Source organism: Myodes glareolus, chromosome 4 (genome assembly GCF_982192425.1).
Source record: "Myodes glareolus chromosome 4, mMyoGla1.1, whole genome shotgun sequence".
Classification (NCBI taxonomy): Eukaryota; Metazoa; Chordata; class Mammalia; order Rodentia; family Cricetidae; genus Myodes; species Myodes glareolus.
The window spans coordinates 9450909-9473161 of record NC_142029.1 but is presented as its reverse complement, the minus strand read 5'-3'; the positions used below and the strand labels follow the sequence as shown (position 1 = coordinate 9473161).

Sequence of the window (22253 nt, the reverse complement as noted above, 5' to 3'; positions counted from 1 at the left end):
GTGTTTCAGCTCTTGGAGGGCCAGGGCTTGGTGCATTTGGGAGAGTGCTTACCTAGCGTTCGTGAGACTAGCATGTGTGAGGGCTGGAAGTGGATCCTCAGGGGCTGGGCACTGACGCAGTCAACTGAGTGCTTACCTAGCAGGCGTGATCCCCAGAACTGCCCAGACCAAGGTTGCTGCCTGTCTGCTAACCCAGCACGTGATAGTCTGAAGTAGGAGGATTGCTGAGAGTTTGGGGCTAGCCTGGGCTGTGGCACAGATGGTCCCCTCTGCCCTAGAAAAATAACGTCATTTATATAATGCCTCAGAAAGTTCCCAAGTTATCTCCTAAGAACTTGTTAGTTGTTTGAAAAAAAAAGTCATCAATTAAAAAGTTTTTTCATTTTTAAATAACCACAGTTACTTATAAGTGGTAATATGTGGACCCGTGGGTTTGGGAGAACTTCCCAAGCCTCAGAGTCCCTGGGCATCCCACTCACATGTGTGTGGGGGTAGTCAGTGCTGCAGACACAGCCTAGAAACCTCTCCATGTGAGCCCCTCTGTGGCTGAGACAACCTCCACCCCAAGATCCTGAGGTTTGCCTTGAGCTTAGTAATTTCTGAACCCTTTGAAAAGGCAGACTTGGCTTGCACTGTGATAAGCAGAGTGTTGAAATCCCTGGGTCCACAGCATGCAACACGGCTCTCAACAGTGGGAGATTTATCTTAGTGGTAAGGTGCTAGTTAGATCCTGAGTACAATGCCTTGTGTGTGTGTGTGTGTGTGTGTGTGTGTGTGTGTGTGTGTGTGTGTAGACAAAGACCCAGCTTTCACTTCAAAGGGACTTAGAGAGCTTATTCTGAGCTGAGAGTGAGAACCATGACTTGAGATCTTAGACTCAAGTTACCCCATGTGGCACATGCCCCGTGGAAATGATTACATGCAATTATACAGCCATAGAATGAAAGGTCACAAGGCATTGCTGCCTGGTGGGGATGGCAGTTAGGTGCTGGCCTTCGTCTGCCATCTGCTGAGGTTCTTACTTTTGAACTGTAGAGGGCCAGTGGTCTCCTAAGAACGCGATGGGTCCCAGGGTCTCTCTGCTCTTACAGTTGGTACTGTCTTATGTGTGTGGTTCCTGAGTCCTGAGCGGAGTTCTAGTCTCTGACTTTGTAGCTTGGGTGCTCCGATGCTGCTTTTGGTTTGGTCTCACTCTTACTGTGCTGCGCGACGGGATCTGACTGGAGAGAAGTCACGTGCTGTGGTCTCTCTGTTCAGGTACTTTGTGCTGGATTTTGAGGCTGGCCTCCTGCAGTATTTTGTGAATGAGCAGAGCAAACACCAGAAGCCCCGAGGAGTCCTGTCTTTGTCTGGAGCCATCGTATCCCTGAGTGACGAAGCTCCCCACATGCTGGTCGTGTATTCTGCCAACGGAGAGATGTATAAGCTGAGAGGTACGTTGTCATTCTGGTGACATTGTGAGGGCCTCATAACTGCCTTACGGGTGTGGTTCTGATTGGTGGCTCTTTTGTTTCTGCCGGGGAAATTACCCTTAGAGCTGGAGAGATGGTTCATTGGATAGGGGCTACTGCTACCAAATTGACAACCTGAGTTTGAACCTCTGGTCCTTGATGGACGGAGAGAACTGACTCCTGCAAGTTGTTTTTTGAGCGCTTTCTCTCTCTCTCTCTCTCTCTCTCTCTCTCTCTCTCTCTCTCTCTCTCACACACACACACACACACACACACACACACACATACACACACACATACACACACACATACACACACACATACACACACACACACACTAAATAAATATGATTTAAAAACCAAAGAAGCCACTCTAAAGTTTGAAAAACAAAATAAAACAAAAAGCCCCCCCAAAACCAAAAAACTCATGTTTTTGATCCCAGCACTCAGGACACAGAGGCAGGAAGTCTCTTTGCGTTCAAGGCCAGCTTGAAACAGAGTTTCAGGCCACCCAGGACTATAGTGAGACCCTGTCTTAAAAACAAATAAAAAAATACCTTTAATAATTGTCCAGAGTCAGGGTGATAATCTTCCCTTGCTCTTCCACCCCCTGGGGTAGGGTGGGGGGAATTGCTTGTCAGGGAAAAGTTAGCTTAGCTCTGAAGATTCGCAGTGTTCATTCAAGACGCACGCACGCACGCACGCACGCACGCACTCACTCTCTCCCTGACTCCACTCTTTCATTCTCTCTCTGACTCGATCTCTCTTTCTCTCACTGCCCCCCCCATCTCTCCTTCTTAATCTTCACTCCGTTGTCTTGTTAGGAGTCTTGTTAGGCGTCGTGCTCTAAGAACAAAGCAAACCTTTTAAGTGTCCCAGGGCCTTTCCCCCAAAGTTTTTCCAGGACTTTCTTTTTGCAAAGGACCCATTCTTCATGTTCTACCACTGTCATGGCTCCTACTGGGAGCCTGCCCTGTTAATCTCCCTGTAGGCACTTGCTGGCATCGTGGTGGCCCCTGAGCATTGCTGTGTGTGGGATGTCTGTAGAGGGAAGTCATTGTACATTCTCACTACACAGAGATGCTGGGCCTGGTTATTGCAGGATAATTTTATTATCATTTTGCCAGGATTCTGTCCTGGCTGCATCCTTTTAAGGTTCTGATAAAATAATAAAATGAGCAAAGTGTGTGTATGTTTGTGTATGTGTGTGTGTGCTTGTGCATGTCCGCACCCCCCCACCCCCACTCACATGCAATGCTGTAGCAGTTACTTAACTGTGACAAAATACTCGGCAAAGTCACTTCAGGAGAGAAAGCTTCCTTTTGGCTCAGTTTGAGAGACATGGTCAGTCGGTCAGTCACGGTGGGGAGGGCATGGGGCAGGGGCATGGGGCAGGGGCTACTGATTCCCGTAGAGTCCACAGCCAGAAAGAAGAGAGATGTATGCTTCGAGTCTCAGCCTAGAGATTGTGCTGCCCACATTTAGGGTGTGTGTTCCCTTCTCTGTAAATGCCCTTCCACATGCTTAGAAGCATGTTTCCATGTTGAGTCTAAGTTCAGTTAACCTGGCAGAACTGAAGTATCACAGAACATAGGCACTCACAGTTCACACCTATACCCACACACCCCCTACCTCAGTTTTTGTTATTTCTTAAGGCCTGAGCAAAGCTGGGCTGTGATAGGTGGCTAATCATTTTTACCTTCATATATACCTTTTTTTTTCTTTTCCAAAGCAATAGCAAATATCAAAGACAACACTCCTCATCCACTTTGGACTGTGCTGGAGACGGCTGTGAAGCCATGCTGAGGGTCTGGTTTCCTGGCTCTCAGTCCAATTCTCACTTGTTTTACTGCCAAACTTCCCCCACCCCTGGCCAAGATAGACTGAGTTAATAGCTCTGTATTATGTAGACATGAACCATCTCAGAAGCTGAAAGGCAACTCAAAGCCCCTGAAATGAAAGAGCCTGCAGTTGAAGACCCCCTTCCCCCCGCTGCCCCGCCTCTCTTTTGGGATTCCTGCAGTATGCCTTCCAGCTGAGTATATTTATGTGGTCTTTGGTGTTGCTTTGCCATTTATTGCTTAATAAATTGTCGCTGCAGAGATCATAGAAGGGACAATTTAACGGTATTTCCCCTCCACATGTGTGATTGATAGAGACACAAACCCAACTCATTTCCTAGTTGAGCCATCCCAGCTGGTTGAGTTGTTCCTATTCTGTGGATTACTAAGCTTCAGTTTTAAAAAAAGATTTTATTTTTAAATTGTGTGTATATCTGTGTGGGGGGTTGTGCATGTGAGTGCAGTACCTGTGGAGGCCAGAAGAGGACATCAGATCCTCCTGGAGCTGGAGTTACAAGCATTTGAGAGCTGCCTAGCGTGGGTGCTGGGAACCAAATTAGGGTCCTTTGAGAGAGCAGTTTGTGCTTTTAACTGCTGAGTCATCTTTTCAGCCCTGTTCAGGTTTTTAAAGAGCAGTTTTAATAGCAGATTTGAAATTATTGTTAAACTCTGCATGACTCAGGCACAAGTTTAGCTGAACTTTATCAGCTTCCAAATAACAGGATAGTTTTCTGCATGTCACTCCTTTGCTGTGTCTGACCCATGAGACTCTCATGGTCTGTTTCTCATTTTCTGAACACGATGGAGCTGGGTTCCTTGGCACAGACAGGTCTGAGCCACCGTGTGGGTGCTGGGAACTGAGCTGTCGCTCCAGCCCTAACTCTGGATGTCTTTACATGGAAGATCAAGCTGGAGCTGAGTTTTGACAAATGACACTTGGGCTCGTCTTTGTAAACGAGTATAATTTCCATGGGAATAAGTTTCTATTTTGCATAGTTACTGTTTTCAGTTTTCTAGCGCTATTAAGTAGTTAATTACAGTTACACTGATGATTTCGATGTTTTTGGAACTTGTATGTCCATGACATATAAGAATAATTATGTGCATTAATTGAGAAGTGGGTGTAGATGGAAGTGTGATCATGATTGTCTTGTGCTTTTATCTCTCCTCTCTCTCTCTCCCCCCTTTACATTGTATGTGTGTGCGTGCACGTGTGTGTGTGTGTGTGTGTGTGTGTGTTTGTGCACATGTGTGTGGAGGCCAGAAGTCAGCACTGGGTATCTTTTTCAATCATTCGCCACCTTATTTTTTGAGATAAAATCTCTCTTTGAACCTGGAGCTCACCAATTCAACTAGGCTGACTGTCTAGCAAGTCCCAGGCATCCTCCTGTCTCTGCTCCCCAGGACTGGGGCTACAGAGATGTACCACAGTGCCTGGCTTTCTACATAGGTGAAATCTGAACCCCAGTCCTCATCCTTATACAACAAGTGCTTTATCAACAGGGGCATCTTCCTAGCACTACCCGCTCCTAACCTTTTTTAAAAAGATGAAGTCTCACTGTACACTCCAGCCACATTAGCATAGAACTGAATCCCTTAAGCCTTGTTGGCCTTGAACTCTAGATCCTTCTGCCCCAGCCTTCTGAATGCTAGGAATGCAGGTATATGCCACCATGCCCAGCAAGACTTTATTATTATTATTGCTATTATTATTGTCTTGGGTTTTTTATTGCTGTGAAGAGACAGCATGGCCACAGCAACTCTTATAAGGGAAACATTTAATTGGGTGACTCACTTACAGTTTCAGAGGCTCAGTTCATTATCATCATGGTGGGGAGTATGGCAGCATGCAGGCAGACGTGGTGCTGGAATAGTAGCTGAGAGTGCTACGTCTTGCAGATAACAAGAAGTCAACTGAGACACTGGGCAGCATCCTGAGCATAGGGAACCTCAAAGCCTGCCCCTACAGTGACATACTTCTTCCAACAAGGCCATACACTCCAACAAAGTCAAACAAAGTCACACCTCCTAGTAATGCCAACTACTATAAGATTATGGGGACAATTATATTAAAATTATCATACCCAGTCTTGTGTTTCTGGGAGAGATCTGAGGTTCTCCAGGGCAGCATTTGGTGTCTTCCTTGGCTCAGTCATTGCACAAATCTTTGCAAATGCTTCCGTAGAACAGCAGGCTCTGGAGGACTTTTATTAGCCACACAAGGTAGAGAGGCGTTTAAAAACAATGCTTGTACTGTCCCCGCTTCTGCCTTATTAAATACACAGTGACTTTTCCAGAAGAGGCAGAGAAAAAAAAAGGCCTAATCATTAGTTACTGTAACTGGCATTTTGGAAGACACTTTTTACTGTGTGATGTCTGAATGTCATTTGGTTCTTTGTGCTCGGTCAGGCTGTCAGAATGTTCTCCATGTTCCCTCTTCCCTCCTCCTGCCTCTCACTCTCCAGGTCTCCATCCCCTGGAGGTGGGCGTCCAAGTCAGTTGCTGTGCTTGGCGACAATCTCTGCAAGTCTTCCTCTCTCCCTCTTCTCTGTTTCAGCTGCGGATGCGAAGGAGAGACAGTTCTGGGTGACTCAGCTTCGAGCGTGTGCCAAATACCACATGGAGACCAATTCCAAGGTGGGTAAGCAGAGGAGGAAGGGGGCTTCCCAGCCACCTGGGAAGGGGTGAGGGAGCTTCTGAGTCACCTGGGTGACGGGAGCCCATTTATTTCAGGGATGGGGGGGTGAAAATATATTGCATCTTAATTGTGTGTTCATGTTCATGTCTGTGCACATGTGCGCATATGTGCACTTATGCACATTGAAGCCAGAGGTTGGTGTTGGGTTTGAGTGTCTTCTTTTTTGAGACAGGGTCTCTTACTGAACCCGATCTCCCATCAGCTGGGCCTGGCTGACTGGTCAATGAGCTCCAGGAAGCTTCCTGTCTCCACTCCCCTAGTTGCAGAGGTTACAGGCTGATGTCACTTCTGGAATTTTACATGGTGTCTGGGGATCCAAACTCAGATCTTTATATCTGTGCAGCAAGTTCTTTATCCTTAGCTCCACCTCCCCATCCCCTCAACTTACTTTAAAAGTTACCCAATGTCACAGAATTCATCTCTGCCTTGCTGCACTTCAGTTCAAAGCCATGTCAAAGAAATGTCTGTTCCTGGTGGCAGAAGGCAGAGGCACGCAGGGGCCAGGGCTTGGCTCTGTGGGCAGTAGGTGCTTACTCTTGTTAGTGCAGATAGCTGCTAATTGGCCTGGAGAAACGCTTGAGTGGGAGATTTCACTGTAGAGACAGAACACCCAGAGGGACGGTTCAGAAAGACTCGATGGTGTAGGAACCAAGACCTGACATCAATTAGCCACTTGCAGGGAGCTCCTGCTTTCTAAGCGTATAAACTGTTCTCGGAAAATTTGGCATGTTTGACTGATTTTGCTCTCAGAATCTTAGGGGATCCTGTGTTTGGTGTGAGGGGGGAGGGAAGGTGGGCACTTTCATGGCTTATTTTGGAGCCTGGCCAATCCCTAACATGCAGGCTGCCACTTCCAGATGCATTTTATGCAGAATAATGTATGTTGTTTAAAATGAATATGTAGAGGCTTTCTCATTAGTTCAGACTTGGTTATGGCATCTCATGGCTGTGTTTCTCTGTGTTCTATGTATCTGACAGAAAGGGCTACACATCAAACTTGTATTCTTATGTTGTATTGCTGGGGATCGAACCCAAGGCCTTTCACTCAGTAGGCAAGTGCTTTCCCACTGAGCTATACCCCTTATCCCACGCTTCAAGCTTCCAGTCCTTCCATAAGCTGTAACCTGCTTGTCTCTTAGCTAACGGCTCCTTGAAATGTTTTAGTAGTTTAGGTTTCTCGGTGTTGCCCCTCCACCCCCAGTGGGACTAGAAGTCTCACAGAGTAGCCCGGGCTAGCCTTGGACTCATGACAAATCTCTTGTCTCAGCCTCCTGGGTGCGGATTCGTAGGTGAGAGCCACTGTAGTTGGCTTTAAACCTTACTCTGGCTCTGAATACAGTTGGGAATGATTTTTTCCACTGAGTTTATGTTATGTGTGGAACACTTTTCCTCTGCTCGCTTGCTTTGAACAATCCCCCTCTTGGCTTGTCCTGAGCCATTTCCTCTCTGACTGTTTTCCAGGAACCAGAGAGGGAATGCCTGGCCATTCCCTCAGTATTTTATAAATGCCTAGACAGCGCAGTTTGTTTTTTCCCTTTATGTTCCTCCTCCTCCTCTTTTGATTCTTTTTTGTTGAGTCTCATTTGCTGTGTAGCCAAGGATGATCATGGACTTCTGAGCCGATCTCCACGATGTAGGCTAGCCTTGGACTTGTGGCAGATCTATGGCTCATTTATGCGGTGCTGGGGACTGAACTCAGGGTCTTGTGTATGCGAGGTGAGCCCTTGGCCTGCTGGACCATATCCAGCTCTCCACTTTTTATTTTCATGAAATAGATGAACATAAAATAGAAGGGTTCCACCCCAACCCATTTCCAGATGTGCTTACCAGAGACAACAGTTTGTAGTGGGTTGGTCTTACGGGAGCTCTGATAAATTCAGGTAAGTGCTAATGTGTCTTGGTTGGTGTGTGTATCTATCTGTACCTGTATCTATATCTGGTTTTATAAGAATAGAATCATTTGCTTTTCTTCACCTATTAACATATTTTGGACATCTCTCCATAACTGGCACGTGGATCAGCTTTAATGCTGAGTGATGCTGAAAAAATGGATACCATTGCTTTATTAAGTTGGCTGTATTTTCCATTCATCCTCCCTCCCTCCCTCCCTTTCTTCCTCCTTCCCTTTCTCCCTCTCTCCCTCTCTTCCTCCTTCCTTCCTTCCTTCCTTCCTTCCTTCCTTCCTTCCTTCCTTCCTTTCTTCCTCATGGATTTTTGGGGGCAGTCTCAGGTAGCCCCAGCTGTCCTTGGATTCCCAATTTCAGGGGCTAACAGCTTGTGCCACCATGCCCTACTGTCCCCTGAATTTACAGACATTACTAAATGATCTTCTAAAAAACAGGTGCTGTAAAAGTTGGAGAGATGGTTGAGTGGTCATGAGCTTTCGCTGTACAAGTGTGAGGACCCGAGTTCAGATCCCAGGTCCGATCTAAAAGAAAAGCCATGTAGATTCTATAATCCCAGCCTTGTGGCAGGCAGAGACAGGAGGATGTCTGGGGCTTGCTGATCCCTGCCTCAAGGAAACAGGTGAAGAGTGACAGAGAAGGATACCAGGGTCCTCTGTGGCCTCTGCTTACACACACATACACACACACACACACACACACCACATTCTCGGGCATACATAATGATTGCACTAATGGAGTGTGTAACAGTTTGGTTTCTCCACTTAGAAACGTTAACAGTGACAAGCATTCCGTTTTGGATGCCACAGGTCAAAATGGGCATAATTTCATTTTATCGGACAGACCTGTGGCTCAGTGTGCCTTCAGATGTGCCCTGAGCAAATTGAGGACCGTGTCCGTGCCCAGTCCTCACTCTCCACAGAGCTACAACCCGTTCTCTTGTCGCTCTTGCGTGTAAGCTGCTACTTCCTGGTTTGCAATTGCTCTTCATTTATGAGGATATTTTTTATTTGTTATTTCTACTCTTAGATATTTTCTCCTAGTAGACATTTGCATACTGAATTTCTATTACTTTTTGAGATAAGGTCTCACTGTATAGCGCAGGCTGACCTCGAACTCACAGTCCTGCCTCAGCCCTCTGTGCTAGGACTAGAGGCCTCCCCACACCTTGCTGCCTCTTGAGCTTGAGTAAATCTTTTGCTAAGTGGAACATTTAAATTTTTTATGGTCGAATTTATAAAGATTTCCATGTTTGCATCTTGGTTTTGCGATGTGTTTAGTAAGGGCTTGTCTTCTGCCAAAAATCTGAGGCCATGTTTTCTTCTAGGGGGTTTACAGTTTATGGTTGGGTTTAAATTACCAGTTTATCTGTACTTAGTTTCAGGAGCGGGAAGTGGAGTAGAGATCAAGCCTTGAATTTTGCAAATTTAACGAATGCTGGAGAGAAGGGGAGGATTTGGACTCTGAAGGGCAATTTGATTTCAGGGCAGATATAATCTGGTTCCTTTCAGGAATGCTGGCTAAGCTGTTAATAACAGGACGGGTGGGTTAATCGCTGGGGCTCTCTGGCTGCCAACTGGAGGAGTAAGTGCAAGGTCCAGGTTCAGAGAGACCCTGCCTCAAAGGAGAAAGTTGGTGAGTGACGGAGAGGACTGCCGATAGCTTCCTCTGGCCACTGTGTGTGCTCGTAGGCCTGTGCACCTTCACACGTGTGTGCACACAGCACATGCACACCCTTGAAGATAATGCGTGCATACAACATATACACACTTAGCCCCTTTCATTGGACACAGCGGACGGCTGGCTGTGTGTTTGACAGTACCTGCAATTCCGTGTTTTCAGTAAATTCTGTGGGACAAAGCTGGTTAAAGTTTCCTTTGTTCCTAATCGTTTCATGGAAAGGAATCTCTCAGTGTCTCTTTAATCCCTTGAATTATGTAATACCTGCGTGTTTTCCCTTTAAAAAGGGAAAATCGATCTTTCTTCTTTCTCCCTCCCTTCCTCCAGCCTTCCTTCTGCTCTCCCCCCTCCCTCCCTCCCCCATCCTTCCTCTCTTCTTGATGTGAGGTCTGGTCTTAGAGACTATGACATCAAGATCTTGATTGCCTTCATTTCTGCAGTTACCTTTCTGTGTGACAGGGAGTGAGTTTTTCTTACTTGAGATGTGAACCACTTCTGTCTTGCGGCATGACGTCTCACACACACTGAAGTCGTGCGTGGGGCAAACATCCGCAGGAGTGGGAGATGGCTTCCCAGTGTGTTCTTCCCTGGTTCCAGCATCCCTTAGCGGTCCTTAACTTCATAAGATGAGGTCTTGTTATTGGCTGCCCCTCTGTTTGTACCTGCCTTCTCCCCTTCTGGCATGGTCCTCTGCAGCGGGCTTTCTAGGTCAGTGGTCCCCCGCACCCTCTGATGCCACTTGGCTCCATCCATGCTGTCCTTACAGTCAAGGTGTCCTTCTGACCTCGTCTGTGCTGTTCTCAAGGCCCCTGTACTGTGCTGCCTCCTGTCCCCAGAGCCACAGGACTCACCGGGGTCACAGCGCTCTTCACTGTGTGTCCTAAGAGAAATCACACCTGATGCTGTAGTGACCCGTGGCAGGTGGATCTAATCTAGTGTGCTAGTCACTCTGTGAATGTGGGCTTTGCCTCTCCTCCCGCCATCTTTAAGAGCAGCGTTAGTATTGTATCAGGAGCCTTAGTGTTAGTTATGATACCAGTGGACCTGTGTTCTTCAAAAACAAACCTGAAAATTACCCATTTTCATAAATATTACGTGGTCATTGTTACATCAAGTAAGAGGATCCCTTTTGTATACAGAGAACAGTTTCTTCAGGCAGAAAAAAATCAGGTATAACATTAAAGCAAAGTGTAACCCCAATGGTGGTATTATTATTATTACTATTTATTTTGAACTTCCAAGTTTCCTTAACTGGGATTACAGACCTGTGCAACCATGCCTGGCTTATGTGGTATGAGGGATGGAAGAGAAGACGTCCGAGGCAAACACTCACCCCACCCACTAAGCTGTCTTCCTAGTCCCTGCTTTCACTTGTTGACTGTTAGGAGTAACATGGCTGTGAATGGCTGTATGCGTTTGTGTGTTTTTAGTTTTTAGTACGCATACCCCAAGCACACCGTTTTCTAAAGCAAGGGCATCACCCTGTGGTGGTGGTGGCTGTCATCATCTTCTTTCCTCCTCCCTCTCTCTCTCTCTCTCCCTCCCTCCCTTCCCTCCCTCCCTCCCTCCCTCCCTCCCTTCCTTCCCTCCCTGCCTCCTTCCCTTCCTCCTTGCCTCCTTCCCTTCTTCCTTTCTTCTTTCTTTCCATTTATTGTGTGTGATATAGTCTTGTTTACATGTATACCATGTGCATGTCTGGTGCCCATGGAGGCCCAAAGAGGTCACTGAATTCCCTGGAATTAGAGTAACAGATGGTTGTGAGCTGCCATGTAGGTGCTGGGTATCGAACCTGGGTCCTTTGGGTTTAATCTTCCTTAGCTTCAGTTCCCAGTTTAGCACACTGGGCAAAGTAACGACATCAGCCCTCTGGTGGAGTCAGCATTTGATATCAAACACGTCATAGATATCAGTTCTTCTTTATCGGGGCGTGTGTGGGCGGGGCGCGTGTGGGCGGGGCGTGTGTGGGCGGGGCGTGTGTAGAGGGGTGTGTGGTCCCATGAATGCATCAGAGGACAAACTTTGTGTCCACCCTCAAGAACCTTCAACTTTTTGTTTGAGGCAGGGTTTCTTGTTAGCTTGGAACTTTATGGAATTGGCTAGACTTGCTACACAGCAAGCATCTAGAGATCTGTTTCTTCTCTCAGCTTACCGGCACTGGGATTACGAGAGCGAGCCACCGTGTCCAGCTATCTATACAGGTTCTTGGAAGACTGAACTCGGGTCCTCATGCTTGTGAGGCAAGTGCTTGTACTGACTGAGCCATCCCCCTAGTCTGTATGCCATTCCTTCTGTCGCACCACCATGCCCGTCTATGTGAGCGTTTGTTGGTGGGTGGCTGAGTTGTTGCGCTAGGTCCCACGTGAAGATGGGTCTCAGAGACTAGTGACTCAGGAGCATCCCCGAGACTGGACTGTAATGACACTTCTTCAAGAAGCTTGAGAAGCTGCCCAGATGTGCGCATTTCCTCATGCCTCAGCAGCGTCCAGTGATAGAGCACTTGCCTAGTATGCTCATACCCCTGGTTAATCCGTGGTACAGTAAAACGAAACTTCAGAATTCCGGAACCAAGCTAAAGCCCACTGTATGTTGGCCTTGTTCATAGTGTGTGTGGTCGTGAATGGCTCTGATCTCACCTTCCGAGGGGTTGTGGGACTGACTAAAGGCAGGTGCCGTCGAGTGAGGGGTGGGTGACACGGGTTAGTACCCACCAGGGCTGGGTCCTCCGAAAGAGAATAGTCAGTTATCCATTGGAGCATGGAATTGTGGGCTGTGAGGATCACGTAGGATTGTGTATGTCAGTCTGTCGTATTCTGAGTACAGAACCAGGTTCTGAGTTTGTTTCCAGAGGGGCACTGAGCTGACAGGGTAGAGGGTGGTTCCTAGATTGGACTCTGTGAGACAGTTTCCCAGGAAAGCAGGCAACACCAGACTACTTGTGATGATTGGCATTAGTTAGCAACTTGGCGGATCTAGAATCACCAAGGAGTGGGAACTGAGCCTCTCGATATGCCTGTGGTGAGGGCAAGACCCGCCCACTGTGGGCAGCACCTTTCCTTGGCTGGGCCCTAGACTGTGTAAGTGGAGAAGGGAGCCGATCAGGGACATGGATCCTTCTCTGATTGTGTGTGCCATGTGAGCAGCTGCTTCAAGCTGCTGAACCCTTGACTTCCCGGCCTTGATTGACTATGCCCTCCCGCTGGGAGTCAGCGTGGATTCTCTCTCCCCTAAGTATCAGGGCATTTCACCATTGCAGCAGGAGCTGCAGCGGGAGCAGCTGCAGCAGCTGATGCTCTTCCCAAGCCTGGAAGTGCACAGCTTCCAGAGGGACATTTCTAGAAGACCACCGAGTCTCTCAACAATCAGAAGACAACCTTTAAAAAATAGTTTTAGATAAGCAAAAACGTATTGAAATTGATGAACGTGTTCAAAACAATGGATGGGGCGAGTGGACCACTATGGAAGCAATCCATCAAGCAAGAACAGACATGTACATATGCTCACATATGCACACTCCGTGCTTACACTCTCTGGAAAGATGCCCAAAATGCTAATGACAGCGATGGAGGGGGAATCTAGGACTTGGGGTTGAACTTCAGATGTTTAGACTTCCCTTTGACTCTGAATTTTCACACTGTGTATTATCTAATAAATTATATATTTAAAGATGTCATTATTCAAATGATTAAAATTTAAATTTGCAGAAATTTAAGAAATGTGGAACCATGCACTGGGTTGTAGTAACTCAGCAGGTAGAGTGCTGACTTGGCATTCAGGAAGCCCAGGTTCAATTCCCAGCACCGCATAAACTGCGTGGAGTATGTACACCTGTAGCCCCAGCACTCAGGAGTGGGAGGATGTTATTCTCAGCTGTATGGTTTTAGCTTCTTGGATACATGGGGCTCCATTTTTAAAAGTGGGGGGGGGCAAGATAGGGCTCAGTAATTAAGCATGAGTGTTGCCCTTATAGAGGACGTGGGTTTAGTTCCCAGCATCCACGTGGCGGCTCACAACTGCCTGTAACTCCTGTCCCAGAGGATCTGGTGCCCTCTTCTGGCATCCATGGGTACTTCATCAATGTGGTTGTTCATATTTGCAGGCAAAGAAACACATAAAAGGAAAATAAAGTGGTTTTTTTTTTGTTTTTGTTTTTTTTTAAAGGAAGAGAGAAAAGGAGGAAGGAAAAGAAAAAAATAGACCCAAGGTGATTGTCTGGGTTCTGGGTTCTCTTCTGCATGTGGACTATCAACAAGATTTGCTTAGATAGGAAAAGCTAGTCTCTGTGTCTACAGGGAGACTCTCCACCCAGGGACCACCATCAACCTGCCTCTCATTATATCCTTCATGTGAAAGTCTTGACACCAAATATCCTTGATGACATTTGATAATTCCCGATTTCTCGCCGATTCCTGTACGGCTTCTATTCTTGTCCCTCTGGTCTGGTTTTACTTGATATGGCTGGAAGTGTTTAAAGTTTAATAGCCTTTGGGAACTTGCTGCTTTCTCTCCTTTATTTGAATTAAATTCTGATTCACGATGCATGCTGGGTGGCTGCTTCCTCGGCTGGGCTCCTGGGTTGGTGGGGTACCTGGCTGACTAGAAGAGTCAACCCCTCGAGGTCCTGCTTCTGTATCTTTTCCATATCCAGATGGTAGGGGGCGGTGCTATGAACACAGGTTGAAGGGGTTGATTAGTGGTGACCGTATGAAATCTCACACATATCTGTGTGTGCATGCGTGTATGTGTGCATGTGTGTAGGCTAGAGGCCAGAGGTCAATGCCAGGCATTTCCCACCTTGTTTTTAAAATCACACTTATATTGAGTGGGAGATCATGTGTGATGTGGAGGTCTGAGGGTGGCTTTTGGGAGTTGGTGTCTCCTTACACCACATGGTCCCAAGGATCAGATTCAGGCCATCAGACTTGGCAGCAGGTGCCTCCACCCATAGCCCCACGTCTAATTCCTTTACCTTGTTTTTGAGACAGAGTCTCTCACTGAAGCCAAAATTCATGTTCAACAAGAACAGCTGGCCAGCGAGACTTGGAGGGCCCCTGTCTCTCCCTCCCCAGTGCTGGGGTTACAGACCCCTCCACCACACTCAACTATTAAAAATATTAATATTTTATTTTTTGAGAATGTATAACTACATCATTTCTCTCTCCCTTTTCCTCCCTTTGAGCCCTTCTGTGTAGCAATGCTTTCTCCCTTTCAAATTCATGACCTCTTTTTCACTAATTGTTTCTCTCTCTCTCTCTCTCTCTCTCTCTCTCTCTCTCTCTCTCTCTCTTAAAATGACAACCCGCTCAGCCTGTATGACATTGTATGCATGTTTTCTGACCTGGCCATTTGGTTTCTAGTCGGTGGGCTGTTCTGGGGAAGACAGTTTCTCTTGCTCTCAGCACCTGTTAGCTGCCTGAGGGCTCCCCAGTTGCATCCACACTAGTATGGCTGTGTCATCCTTGCTCCGTGGGTGCTCAGGATCAAAATCCAGACCCTCACGCCTTTATTGACTAAGCCATTTCCCTTGCCCTTCCTGTGTATCTTCAAGCCAACTCAAACCTTACAGTATAACGTACCAACTTGACTAGTTAAGAAAAAAAGCCAACGACAACTTGGATTTCCTCTCCCAAGTTGGTGGGCGAGGGGCACACTGCTTCACACCCCGCTCCAGAGATTTTGGGGTGTAAAGTGCCCAGGTTGAAAAGTTGCAAGGAGCCATGGGTGATTAATATCTCCTTTCCCAAGGAGCGTGTCTTGGGGGGACTCTATTAGAGCCAGTGTGCTCTTGACGAGCTCCTGGAGAATATCGCTGGATGAACTCCCTGAGATTTACCGTCCCTCTGCTCCGCCGTCCTCTTTCTGCTACCAGGTGATGGTGCTCCTTGTGTATTAAGCCCGGTGTCATTTTTCTTCGGGAATTTTTCACAGATAATTGCCTTTTGGGTGCTTACACGTAAATGCGAGTTGCCTGCCTAAATGTGCCGCGGAGATGAGTAAATAAAACACAATTTAAGAACAGCTTTTATTGAAACAATAAAGTTTGGGGATTTTTTAAAAATTATCTTAATAAAAGGCAACAATTTTGCCTGCCTTCTCAAGTGTAATTTTAAGCTTCGGTTGGACACTTTGCCTAAGGAAGGTATTAATGCTTGCTTGGAGGATGGTCTTAGGTCAAGGAGAACTTGTTTAAAAATTATTATTATTATCATCATTATCATCATCATTTATCCAGGTGTGGTGGGTGGTATAGTCTGTAATTCCTGTGCTTGGGAGGGAAGGAAGCTGAGGCAGGAGAATCACCATGAGTTTGAGGTCCATCTGGGCAATGAGTGAGACCCTTTCTCAAGCTCTCTACCTGCCCCCCCCCCCCAGTAAAAAAAAAAGCCCACAATGAAGCAAGACCCACACAAATATATTAGCCAATTTATTAAGGAGTGCAAGGAAAAAGACAAACTCACAGACACAGTAAGGCTGATGCCACCGCTGACCAGCGCTCGCTCGCTGCTCTCTTGCTCTGGTTCATCCGTTCTCAGCAGCACACAAGGCCCCGCCCTAAGGCCCGGACCCCAAAGCTATTGGCAGAATGAATTTCCACAGCACCACAATGAGGTGGTTTTGGTTTGTTCTTGTTATTTTACCTTCTAGCTGTGCTCAACTGGGCACAAATGGTCGTGTTTCGGGGAGGATTTGCAGTTGCCAGCGGGGGTGGCTTGCCTGCAGGCTTCCATAGACGCGCATGCGCCATGGTGCTCTAGACCAGGCTTTCCCCCATTCCTTCCACTTGCCTCCTTCACTTTACCCCCCCCCCCCAAATTTCCATGATGCAGGATCATAAGTATTTGAAACAGGAATGCAAACCAAACATGTGCCGATAATAAATCATGAGAAATGTATTTTTAAAGCAATTCTTTAAATTTCTTTGTTGTTTTCATGTATGTGCATAATGTATTTAGGTTCTTTCCCCGTCCTTTTACCCTCCCTCATCCCCACACCAGTCCCACTGAACCCCTTCTTCAACCCCTTTCCTACTTTGAAGTCTTAAGTTGGTGTGTGTGTGTGTGTGTGTGTGTGTGTGTGTGTGTGTGTGTGTTTGTGTTTGGGTGGGCGAAATAGCTCACAGTGGCTAAAAACATTTGCAATTTGCTGGAGCGCTGGAGCCCTGACTAGTAACCCGGTGGCTACAGCAGTGAAGAAAATGACTCCCCATCCCCAGTAACGCTCAGCTACCAGGGTTCTGACCAGAGGTGCAGAGCCTCGTGGGCTTTGGCCTCGTGCATGCTGAGATGGTGGCTTCCTGTGCAGGTCTTGTCTCGCGCAAGGTTCTTGTGTGTGAGCGCAGCCATCTCATGTCCGGTATTCCATCGTCCCCTTGCCCATCCGCTGGCCTTTACAGCCTTTCTGCCCCCTCTTCCTCCATGCTCTCTGAGCTGGAGGGCCGGATGGAGGACTCACTTTCAGGGTTGAATGCTTACTCACTTATTCTCGGCGCTGATGAAATGGATATATACATAAAGAATTAGAACGTGGCTGCCTATTTGAAACTGCAGATTCATCATTTTCAGAGTTGACTGACGTTTTAATTTTAGAGGCCTCAATACTGAGAATGCCACTTTGCATAAATACATAATATAAATGGTAGAAGTATATTCGGAGTCATTTCAGAAATTATTGGGTATTCTATCTAATCCCAAGCCAAAATTCATTTAATGATTTTTTTTTTTTATGAAATGCAAGTCAGCAAGTTGGATAGCAATTTTAAACTCGAACACTGCGGCACAGTCCAGTGTGGAGACACAGTGAAGTGATCCTTCCGTGCTAAGTCCAATGCAGATGCAGTGAAGTGATGCTTCTGTGCTAAGTCCAATGCAGAGGCGCAGTGAAGTGATGCTTCCATGCTAAACACAATCCAATGCAGATGCAGTGAAGTGATGCTTCCGTGCTAAGTCCAATGCAGAGGCGCAGTAAAGTGATGCTTCCATGCTAAGCTCAATGCAGATGCAGTGAAGTGATACTTTTGAGCTAAGTCCAATGCAGAGGCGGTGAAGCAATCCTTCTGTGCTAAGGATGGCCATTAGGGAAAAGTTTTGTTTTCCATAATTAAACTATTATAGTGGTGTGTTCTGTTTATCCATTTGTATTTTATTTTAGTTTTTAGACAGTGTCTCACTATATAGCTCTAGGTTCCCTGGGACTTGCTCTGTAGACCAGGATGGTCTTAAATTTCACAGAGATCTGCCTGCCTCTGCCTCCTGAGGACTGGGATCAAAGACGTGGGCTGGCACACTGGCTTAAACTATTAGGATTTTGTAAGTACCATCAAAATGTATGGATTGCACAGTCTCTATAGTCTGGACTCTGAGTCCAGGTTGCATGACAGGTTGCTGTGAGCAGGACTCAGGCTGTGGTTTTAGAACCAGGGTGGTAGAGAGCTGGCTCTGTGCCCCATGGCGAGTGTGGCCAGAAACACCCAGATTCTCTATGTGTTGGATTTCACACAAATTTGTGGTGGTGATAGTGTGTTCAGAAGCTGTTTGCTGTTGTCGCAGCTCTTACAAGCAAGCCTCATTTGGTTGTGAGACCGTCTGTGCAGTCATGATCCATGGTTTAGAAAGTTCTGGGTGCCTATTGGCTGGATGCTGATGCTGGCCCATGGAGACTGGCCCTATGGGGCCTACACCCTGGTGGGAGAGGCAGACATTACATGTGTGGTGTCAGTCCATCAGATGGTGAGGGGCTCTTACAAGGGTAAGGGCCAGGGGATATTTCAAGATATTCCTACTCAGAGACACATCCCATGTCAACTGTATTCTTCAAAAACACTAGTATCACAGGGGTTGGGGGGTGCAGCTCAGAGGTAGAGCATGTTACACACACACATGCATATATATGACATATATATGATATATGTATATATATATCTACCATATATAAGACATTTAAATTTCAAGTTGTGACTATAGCAGCACTAATGTAGACTTAAATTTTTTATCACATTTATTTCTCTGTGCGTATGTACACGCACATGCATTTGCACACACATTCCTGTGTCACTGTGTGTGGTGGTCAGAGGACAACTTTACAGAGCCTGCTCTCTTCTGTGTTGATTCTGGGATCAGACGCGGGTCATCAGGCTTGGTGGCAAGTGGCATCTCAGTGGCCCGGGTTATCTCTGATAAGGACTTTCTTTTTTTTGAAAAAAGACTTTGTATATCATGAAAGGAGTTTGTGGATACCCCATACTAATATTTCACCTGTGAAATTATTATGCTGTCAGCTGTCAAAACTACAGGGAAGAATGTTAAGTTCTTTGATAGACATTATTTAATTTTATTTTCCCAGTAGTCTTTATTTTTTTTAATCCCTTTGGTCCTGGGGATTGAACCTATGACCTCGTGCGTTTGGCAAGCCCTTTGCCACTGAGCTATGTTCTCAGCCCTCTTCTTACTCTTCATTTTGAGACAATGTGTCACCGAGTCCCAGACTGGCCTTGAATTCACTCTGTGGCCTGGGCAAGCCTTGCATTTTTAGTCCCCTTGCTTTAGCCTCCTGGGTATCTGGAATTACAGGCCTCTGCCACTTGGCCCCACCTTATTTATGTCCACCTCGCATCCCGTAATGTAGAGTCTACTTTCTTCTTAAATTTTTTTATAGTGTTTAAAAGAATTTTTATTTTTTGATGTGTATGGATGTTTTGCCTGCACGCCATGTGTGTATGGTCCTTGGAAGCCAGAAGAGGGCATTAGATTCCGTGGACCCAGAGTTAAAGTTGGTAAGCTGCCTTGTGGTTGCCAGGAATCAAACTTGGGTCCTCTGGAAGAGCAGTCGGTGTTCTTAATCATTAAACCATCTCTCCAGCACCTTTACCTTCTTTACAGAGAGAGGAGATATAATTCTGATATATCATGACTAATTAATTACCTTAGATCACATAACTGATAGGGGTCTGTGGTATAGATTTTATTTTAAGTTACACATGTGTGTGTGTGTGTGTGTATGTGTGTGTGTATGGGGGGGGGTGTTGTACATATGAGTGCAATGCTGCCAGAAGCGAGAAGAGGGCAGTGTGAGCCCTGGAGCTGGAGTTAAAGATGAGTGTGAGCCATTAGATGTGGGTGCTGGGAATTGAACTTGGGTCCTATGGAAGAGCAGTAAGCACTCTTACCCATTGAGCCAGCTCTTCATCTCAGGGTCTGTGTTTTTAAGCCAAGGTCCCTGATCCATTAAAGCCAGTAGACAGGTGCCCTGATGAATGTGTAAACAGTACCCTGAGATGGGCAGACTCTCCGGAACCTGCAGTTAGAGCCAAATGCTGGCTGCTTTCTGAGATGCAGAAGGAAACAAACATTCTGAGGCCAGGAAGAGAAGAAACGTGGTAAATAATGAATACCTTGTAAGTCAAACAGGAAAGTGAAGATGTGGGTGAAGGGGAGTGTTGGGTTTGTATTCACAGTGGCAGACCCCAGAAGCACGAGCTAGTCCACCTGCCCTTCCCCGTCCGTCTGTCCTTCCCCGTCTGAGCTGCCTTCCGAGGTACAGAGGCCAGATTGTAGTTTTTTTTCCCTTTTGGTAGTTTTATAATTTTGACCCAGGTTAGTTCTCATTAACATTGATTAAAGATTTTGTTTTGCTTTGTTTCAGACGGGGTCTCAGATAGCCCAGGCTATAGCCTCAGTCTCTCAGGCTAGCCTCAAACTCTTTATGTAGTTGAAAATGCCCTTGAATTATAGATCCTTCTGTTGCCACCGCCTGAGTGCTGACATTACAGACCTGGTGTTTTGAGGGGCCAGTGCTTTGTGCAGGCTAGGTGCACACATGGCTGCGTGACAGTCCTAGCCCCAGACTGTAGACTTTGTCCGTGGACTAGGGTGTTGGCTACCACAGTCTGAAACTTGTTCAGTGAATCCTAAATCTCATGACACTTTCTGCTCAAGCATGTCGGGATACAGTGAGCCTCTGCTTACTCTTTCTTCCCAGTCATCTTGGCCGAGCGTGGTCTCAGTGAGCACAGAGGGAGCCCCATCTTACTCACGGTGGATTTCCAGATTTCTTTGAGGGGCACACTTCTTGAGGCCCACTCCAAGGATATGCTTGCAGATGTTAACGGTGCACTCTGAAATCACCGCCTTGCTGATGGCAGGCTGGCCCTTCTTCACACCACCTCTCTTTTTCTTATTGATTTTATTGAGCTCTACATTTTTCTCTGCTCCCCTCTCTTCCTCTCTCTTCCCCTTCAACCCTCTCCCATGGTCCCCATGCTCCCAATACACTCAGGAGATCTTGTCTTTTTCTACTTCTCATGTAGGTTAGATCCATGTATGTCTCCCTTAGGGTCCTCATTGTTGTCTATATTCTCTGGGATTGTGATTTGTAGGCTGGTTTTCATTGCTTTATATCTAAAAGCCACTTATGAGTGAGTACTTATGATATTTGTCTTTCTGGGCCTGGGCTACCTCACTCAATATGATGTTTTCTAGATCCATCCATTTGCCTGCAAATGTCAAGATGTTATTTTTTTCTGCTGTGTAGTACTCCATTGTGTAAATGTACCACATTTTTCTTATCCATTCTTTGATCAAGGGGCATTTAGGTTGTTTCCAGGTTCTGGCTATGACAAACAACGCTGCTGTGAACATAGTTGAGCACATGTCCTTGTGGCACAATTGAGCATCCTTTGGATATATACCCAAAGTGGTATTTCTGGGTCTTGAGGAAGGCTGTTTCCTAGTTTTCTGAGAAATGGCCACACTGGTATCCAAAGGGGCGGTACCAGCTTGCACTGCCACCAGCAATGCAGGAGTGTTCCCTTTACCCCACAACATCTCCAGCATAAGTTGCCATCAGTGTTTTTGATCTTGGCCATTCTTACAGGTATAATATGGAATCTCAGAGTTGTTTTGGTTTGCATTTCTCTGATGGCTAAGGATGTTGAGCATTAAACACCAGCCCTTTTAGATTCCTCTGTTGAGAATTCTGTTTAGGTCTGTACTCCATTTTTTATTGAATTATTTGTTCTTTTGATGACCAATTTCTTGAGTTCTTTGTATATTTTGGAGATCAGACCTCTAACCAATGTGGGTGGGGTTGGTGAAGCTCTTTTTCCATTCTGCAGACTGCCATTTTGTCTTGTTGACAATGTCCTTTGCTTTACAGAAGCTTTTCAGTTTCAGGAGGTCCCATTTATTAATTGTTTCTCTCAGTGTCTGTGCTACTGGGGTTATATTTAGGAAGTAGTCTCCTATGCCAATGCATTCAAGTGTACTTCCCACTTTCTCTTCTATGAGGTTCAGTGTGGTTGGTTTTTTGTTGAGGTCTTTGATCCATTTGGACTTGAATTCTGTGCATGGTGATAGATATGGATCTATTTTTATTCTTCTGCATGTTGATATTCAGTTATGCCAGCACCATTTGTTAAATATGCTTTCTTTTCCCATTTCATGTTTTTTTGCTTCTTTGTCAAAAATCAGGTGTTCATAGGTGTGTGTATTGATTTCCAGTTCTTCGATTTAGTTTTATTATTCATCCTGTCTGTTTTTATGCCAATACCAGGCTATTTTCAGTACTGTAGCTCTGTAGTAGAGTTTGAAGCCAGGGATTGTGATGCCTCCAGAAGTTCCTTTATTGTATAGGATTGTTTTGGCTATCTTGTTGTTTTTTTTTCCATATGAAGTTGAGTACCATTCTT

General features: G+C 46.1%; 1 protein-coding gene across 3 annotated transcripts in view; it reads left to right on the top strand.

Annotated features, from left to right (window-relative positions):
- Osbpl10 (oxysterol binding protein like 10) overlaps positions 1–22253 on the top strand; it is a 257610-nt gene that overhangs the window by 79909 nt on the left and 155448 nt on the right. For all 3 annotated transcript variants that reach the window (XM_085688999.2, XM_048424343.3, XM_085689000.2), the window contains exons 2-3: positions 1258–1433; positions 5850–5929. In XM_085688999.2, the coding sequence (XP_085545125.2) occupies positions 1258–1433; positions 5850–5929 (256 nt within the window). The remainder of the gene's footprint in view (positions 1–1257; positions 1434–5849; positions 5930–22253) is intronic.